The 7,545-nt window shown below is 38.8% G+C and overlaps 1 protein-coding gene across 1 annotated transcript in view; it reads left to right on the top strand.

The window, feature by feature from the left end:
• Positions 1-7,545, top strand: part of FSD1L (fibronectin type III and SPRY domain containing 1-like) — a 59,192-nt gene that overhangs the window by 41,588 nt on the left and 10,059 nt on the right. Inside the window, exons 9-12 of the mRNA XM_006768734.2 lie at positions 449-578; positions 1,197-1,229; positions 4,300-4,400; positions 4,821-5,072. Coding sequence (XP_006768797.1) covers positions 449-578; positions 1,197-1,229; positions 4,300-4,400; positions 4,821-5,072 — 516 coding nt within the window. The remainder of the gene's footprint in view (positions 1-448; positions 579-1,196; positions 1,230-4,299; positions 4,401-4,820; positions 5,073-7,545) is intronic.

The raw sequence follows: 7,545 nt of genomic DNA, 5'->3' as shown, positions 1-7,545 counted from the left end.
CGGTGCCCCAACTCCCCAATCGGCCCTCTTCTGTCCCTGACCATGGGCTGCACCTAGGGATTGGGCCTGCCCTCTGCCACCCAGGAGCAGGCCTAAGCCAGCAGGTCGTTATCTCCCGAGGGGTCCCAGACTGCGAGAGGGCACAGGCCAGGCTGAGGGACCCCCCCTTCCCCCCCGAGTGCACAAATTTTTGTGCACCACGCCTCTAGTATTGTATAAATAAAGACTCCAATGAACAATGGATCAGTTGCAAGGTTGAAATTAAAGTGCTCTTTATAGAACAATAGAGGATAAAAGGATTCTTGATTCTAGGTAAACATTAGGCTTTCTATATTCTGTATATACAGTGTTAAAAAAAATTGGGTAAGAAAATAATGTGATGATAGTTGTGCTTCAGAAAGTGGGAATGTGCTACATTTTTACAAAATTGAAATGTTGTTTTTTATAGCACTTAATTTCAGTTTGGATAGCTCATCATCCCATTTGAACCTGAGAGTTGAAGATACCTGTGTAGAGTGGGACCCTACTGGAGGAAAAGGCCAAGAAAATAAAGTTAAAGGAAAAGAAAACAAGGGCAGGTAAGTTAGTTCTTTAAATCTGTTGATTCTTATTTGACAATAACTTATACTGTAATGAAATTCTTATTCTGTATATCAGAATGGTTTGTGATGTTAGTAACATGAAAGTGAAACATATAATGTTGGTTAATCCTTGAATTTGTCACTAACATTTTCATTACTTTTTCTTGGTTTCTTTCCTAGTTCTCTTCTTACTTATACGTTATTTCAGTATCCCATTTCTTTAAAGTTATATTTATAGCAACTTGAAGTGCTTAGAGAGAAGTTCCTAGTAGTAGTTCCTAAATTTTAGATCACCAGTCTTACCTGAAAGTCTGCCTTGAATGGCAGTTTTTAGCATGCACAACCCCAGTGCCTTGCCCCCCATCAGCAAACTTATGAACCAGAGGCTTGGGACCTTTAGTTGTTGCTGGTCTTATTTAGAGTCTCAAAGTATGGGGCCTCTTTCTTTTTTAACAGAGGAAATTTTTCCTCAAACTGAAATAAGGTAATGTCACTGTAAGTTACAACAGCAAATAAAAAAGAATTTCCTCTTCAGACTTCTGACCTGATTTTATTATAAGCTGTTAAATTTAAGTCATAAAGCACTCTTAACAGTTGCCTATTTTTATCTGACAGTGCCCCTGTTACTTCACTGAAGAAACATACAAGGTGATGATCTTTGTCTAGTTCTAGGACTTAGTACGTTTAGCTTGGCTGAATAACTTCAATTTTTTTCCTTTAACCAATAAGCAGACGCCATTGCAGCAGCCTTCATAAGCTAAAATATTGCTCTGTGTAGACTGTCTGTTTTAGTAGCTTATGTTTTGAATTTACACCCTTAATGTGTGCTGAATATTTAGATTATATTGTATATGATAACAAAATAAACTCTGCTTAAAGTCTTTCTTGAATTATTTTCCCTCATCTGGTTTTTTTCTGCATTTACTTATACCTAGCATCTTTCTTGTTGTGCTATATTCAGTATATCTAACTTCACAGCTTTGCTTTTATTTGTATTTGACACGAGGCAGGTTTGAGGTGTTCTGTATTTTATAATAATCATGCAGTGTTTTAAAGCATCGGGATGAAAAGTAAAGGTTATAAAGTGAAATTATTAGGAAAGTACCAAAAAGATGAATCAATTCAAATTGCACAAATAATAATGTGCTAATTGGAAGATCCACATACCTTTATCAGAAACCAAAATGTATCCTCTTTTCAAAATTATCTTCCTCTTTTTTTCTAGTTTATCCACTCATTGGCAAAAGTGATTTCATAATTAGTATATTGTAAGTTGTAAAATGCTGCTAGATTTAGTAGTCTATAAAGTTTCATTTGGTCACTTGGAGATTTTTAGAATGCTTATGTTTAGAATTTCATATCATATTATTTTTCTTTCTCCCTTCCCTCCTTTTAAGAGTATTTTCTATGTAGGCTACTTCTAGAATATTATATACATTTATTCTTTTTTAAAAAAATATTTATTTTATTGATTTTCTTACAGATAAGAAGGGAGAGGGACAGAGAGCCAGAAACATCGATGAGAGAGATCAATCAGCTGCCTCCTCACACTCCCCACTGGGGATGTGCCCGCAACAAAGGCACATGCCCTTGACCGGAATCGAACCTGGGACCCCTGAGTCCACAGGCCGACGCTCTATCCACTGAGCCAAACCGGTTCGGCTACATTTATCCTTCCCATAAATATTTGTTCACTCTAGGATGTCAGCTGGATATTTTGGGGTTTATAGAGATAACCACTGTCTCTGCCTTCAAGAAAATTTCCCTGACTTAAGTAGAGAGATAAATCTATATACAAATACTGTAACAATAATACAAGTGGAGAGTGTGTGTAATGGTAAGTGGGAATAAAGGAATTTACAGGAAGAAAGAGGTTCTGATCTGCCAAGTGCTGAAGTGGTCAATTAGGACACTGAGCCAAACTGAAAGTAACAATCAAGCCTTTTATTCACTGACTATAATCCTGTAAACAAGAGGCCACAAAGGAAAGGCTGCTAGCTCCCCAGGGTTCCATTTTTCCCAGTAGAAGGAGGTGAGGGTCAGGTAAATCAGAGCAGAGCATAGATGGTGGATATCATCTATCTTCTAAGAAAGCCCCAAACAAATGGCTTATCCTGTTGTTAATGGACCTGAGGCCAAGAAGATGGAAGAATGGGAAAGGTTAGCCATAGAAAGTATTGAGACAGAGGGGAGAAAAGTGACATTACACCCTCATCCCTGCCCCCTTCTTGTAGGTCCCTGCAGAGGCAGTGGAAAGGGTCTCTGCTGAGGATCCCCACCAATTCGGGGATCTCTGAATAGAAGTGCCTAAGCTAGGAATGCAGATATGCATATGAGTGGGGGTAGGGGCAGGGGATTGCAACTCCTGCAGAAACTGCAGTGAACTGGATAGTGCTCTTGAGGGGTGAAAGGGCTAGAAAAGCAAATTGGGACCAAATCAAGAATCTGAAATGCCAAACTGAGTTGTGTGTAGGCAGTAAGGAAGTACTGGAAAATTTTAAAGTAGGAGAATCACAGTTACATTTATCTGGTAACAGTGAACAAAGTGAATTGGGTAGCAAAGAGATCATTTGGAAGCTGGTAAAACAATCCAGAGCAGAGGTAACAAAGATCCATAATTCAGATAGTTAAAGAGATTGGGGGGCATGTTTAACATTAATAGCTGTTATACTTCTTGCAAAAATGTACTTTGGGTCAGAAGTCTGGAATGCTGTGGTGGCAGAGTTCTTGTTTAACTTTTCTCTGAAATTTAAACTGCCATTCTCAGTAGTTACGTTTGTTTTTCTTTTTCCATGCCTTCATTTCTTTGCTACTGGTAAGTTATAAATTCTTTGTTTTTAAATGCAGTGATTCAGTATTATTGAAATTTTAAACATCTTTGGGATTTGATTTATTTTAAGTTGTTGAGAGTTAGTGAAAGGTCTAATACTGTCCAATTTACCATACAATGTAATCTGATGTAAGGGAGGTCAGGTTGGATCTTTTCCGTTCTAGTAGGAGAAATGCTTTTTAATACTTGACATTATCCTGTGCGTGGATTTGGGCAATTGCTGTTTCACTTTTTAAAAAAAAAAAAATTGAGTTTTTCAGAGAGGAAGGGAGAGGGATAGAGTTAGAAACATCGATGAGAGAGAAACATCAATCAGCTGCCTCCTGCACACCTCCTACTGGGGATGTGCCCGCAACCAAGGTACATGCCCTTGACCAGAATCGAACCTGGGACCTTTCAGTCCCCAGGCCGACGCTCTATCCACTGAGCCAAACCGACTAGGGCACTGTTTCACTTTTTAATAAGAAAAGATCCAGAACAAGAATATATACTTCTTTAGTTTTTATTGTAATACGCTTATTTTTGCCTTTGCTTCTATTTAAATTTAACTGCAAGAAATGTAAACTATAAAAACTCTTGAGTTCTTCCCCCCCCCCCCTTTGTATCTGATTTCATTTTGGCATTCTTTCTTATTTCAACTGTGTATTCTTTGTGTAAGCCTTGCTCAGTCTGCATGATATTAGTGTTTTTGGCTTGCTTTGTGTTGATGACTTCTTATACGTGAGTGTTATTGACAACTCTTTGTAATAATTCATGTAAAATTAAATGGTGCTATTTGTGCAACATAATTTTTAAAACTTTCCAAAGGTTCCTTTCGTAATTTATAATTTTAGTTTATGAAACATTTACATCAAATATATGTTTTTCTTTTTGTTCCTCTTTATGTAGAAGTGGGACACCATCCCCCAAACGGACATCTGTAGGCTCCAGGCCACCGGCAGTAAGAGGCAGCAGAGATCGTTTTACTGGGGAATCATATACAGTGCTGGGTAGGGTAAATACAGTTCTTCATTATCTTATAGTAAAGGCCTCACAGTCATACTGGTGGATTGTCTACTCACCCGAGAGCTGGAGTGATTGCCTCTGGTGAATGAATCTTTGCTGAAGTTTCTCCCTCTTGAAGCCTAATTACTCTGTCAGTTTTTCAAATTGTCTTATTATTGATATGTTTAAAACTTACTTAATTTTACATAGTGCTGCACATATATGTATAACTCTTAAGGGGATAGTAAGAAGTAAAAGTTCTGAAGCTTTTTATATTCAGAAAATTTAGTTAATAAGAAATATATAAGTAAAATGTTAGCATCCTGAATCAGATTTTTGTCCCATATGGGACAAGAGTTAGGTACAAATCTCTGTGACTCACAAGGAAGAGGTAAGAGTCAAATTTGCCTTCTGGTCTTTTGCAGGAGACACTGCTATTGAAAGCGGACAACATTATTGGGAGGTCAAGGCCCAGAAGGATTGTAAATCCTATAGTGTGGGAGTAGCATACAAGACTTTGGGGAAATTTGACCAATTAGGAAAAACAAACACTAGTTGGTGTATTCATGTCAACAACTGGCTACAAAACACATTTGCAGCAAAGCATAACAACAAAGTCAAAGCCTTGGATGTTACTGTTCCTGAGAGAATAGGTGTATTCTGTGATTTTGATGGGGGTAAGTTTACTGATTTTCTCACAATTCATTTCACCATAGTTGCTTATATTTCAGTACTTTTCACTGGTAATCATCTATAGAGAATTTCCATTAACATTGTGGTAAGGATATTTTGACCTCTCAGGATTTATTTGATCATAAGCATAATTTCAGCTCCAGAATTACCTGGAAAGGTGTGTGATGTCTGCCAGCAGCCCTACAGAAGTACTCATCTATAATATACTAATTTAGTCTGAAAGGAAAAATTTGCTAATTTTAGTCTTAAAGCTAAACTTTATTTTGTCCATTTTAATTCCTTCTTACCTTGTTTTATTACCTATAAAGAGTGGTGGAGTCAGATTTTTCTAGTTGGGGTAGACCTTAGTAATTACCCAACATATCTACTAAACAGTGTAAAATCCGTTTTACATTATCTCTGCAAGCAATTGCCACTTCTGTGCTTGATGAACCTTCTTATGTGAAGTTTATGTCTTAGAAGGCAGCCTCTTTCATTGTTAGATAGCACTTGGCTAGAAGGTTTTACTTAAATTGACTCGCTTTGTCTTCTAATAACTTCTGAGACTGTTGCTCTTAAATTTTGTCATCTTAAGAAATACAGAATTATGTTCCCTAATTCACATTTACAAGATAATCCTTATGTACTTAAAAACTATTAATACTGGTGCCTTTGCCCTATTTTTCCCGAATTATACATTCTCTGACCATTAGCCATTCTTCTTCTTTAATTTTTTCAAACCCTAATTGCCTATGGTTGTATATTATATCAATACATTTCTTTTAAAGATTGATTCTCAAAGTAATACAGACAACTTCTGGCCATCATAGGGCAGTGATTTGACAGCACAGTTTCTAGCACTATGTCATTTTTGTTTATTTAAGAAAAATTTTCACTGTAGCTGGTTTGGCTCAGTATGAGCCTGCGGACTGAAGGGTCCCAGTTTGATTCTGGTCAAGGTCACATGCCTAGGTTTCCAGCTCAATCCCCAGTATATGTGCGTGTGTGTGTGTGTGTGTGTGGGGGGGGGTGTCATGCAGGAGGCAGCCAATCGATTATTCGCTCTTATCATTGATGTTTCTCTCTCCCTCTCCCTTCCTCTCTGAAATCAATAAAAATATATTTAAAAATTAAAATAAATAAATAATCTTCCCCCAATTACAGTTTACATTAAACATTATTTTGTATCAGTTTCAAATATACAGCATAGTGGCTAGTCACATACCCTACAAAGTGTTTTCCCCAATATTTCCAGTTTCCAACTGGCACCATACACAGTTATTATAACACTAGAGGCCCGTGCATGAAAATTGTGCACTCCGGGGGTCCCTCAGTGCAGCCTGCACTCCCTTGCAGTCTGGGAGCCCTCGGGGGATGTCCAGCTGATGGCTTAGGCCTGCCATCAGTCGGACATCCTTAGCGCTGCCGAGGCTCCCGCCACTGCTGCTGCATTCACCAGTCATGAGCCCGACTTCTGGCTGAGTGGGTGCTCCCCCTGTGGGAGCACACTGACCACCAGGGGGCAGCTCCTGCGTTGAGCATCTGCCCCCTGGTGGTCAGTGCGTGTCATAGCAACTGGTTGTTCCACTGTTCTGTCAATTTGCATATTAGAGTTTTATTATATAGGATTGCCTGGAAAGTGCTTTGTACATAGTAAGCCCTTAATAAGTGTTTGCTGAGTGATTAATAGGGCCTGAGCAGTGAGGAATCAAGAATGGATTTGCTGTCCTAGCCGGTTTGGCTTGGTGGATAGAGCATCGGCCGGTGGACTGAAGGATCCCAGGTTTGATTCCAGCCAGGGGCATATGCCTGGGTTGCGGGCTTGATCCCCAGGGGGTGGGGCATTCAGGAGGCAGCTGATCGGTGATTCTCTTTCATCACTGATGTTTCTATCTCTCTATCCTTCTCTCTTCCTCTCTAAAATCAGTAAAAACATATATTATTTTTAAAAAAAGAATGGATTTGCTGCCCTGGCCGAATGCCTCAGTTGGTTAGAGTGTTTTCCTGTACACAAAAAAAAGGTTACGGGTTCAAATCCCAGTAGGTCACATACCTAAGGTTGTGGTTCGATCCTCAGTAGGGGCGTGTATTGATGTTTCTTTCCCTCACTCCCTCCTTCCCTCTCTCCTTTCTTTCTTTCCTCCCCCTTCTTCACTCTAAAAATCACTTTAAAAAAACATCCTTGGGTGAAGATTAAAACATAATAATAAAAGAAAAATAATGGATTTGATGGTATGAAGGTAGAATTCATACCATACAAAGAAGAGTTGAAGATGACTGAGTTTCCAGCCAGGGTGAACAAGAGGATGATAGTGTTATCAGTAGGAAAGAGAGAGTCCTGGAGAAATAGGAGGTGCCAGCAGGACAAACTATGGCATGTCTGGCAATATTTAGAAATTCAGTGTTAGAACTCAGAAGAAAAGCAGAGCTGAAGCTAATTATTAGAGATAGCATCACAGAGTGGTTACTGAAGATTGC

Source organism: Myotis davidii, unplaced genomic scaffold (assembly GCF_000327345.1).
Source record: "Myotis davidii unplaced genomic scaffold, ASM32734v1 scaffold723, whole genome shotgun sequence".
Classification (NCBI taxonomy): Eukaryota; Metazoa; Chordata; class Mammalia; order Chiroptera; family Vespertilionidae; genus Myotis; species Myotis davidii.
The sequence above is the reverse complement of the archived record's forward strand: the minus strand, read 5'-3'. Positions and strand labels throughout refer to the sequence as shown.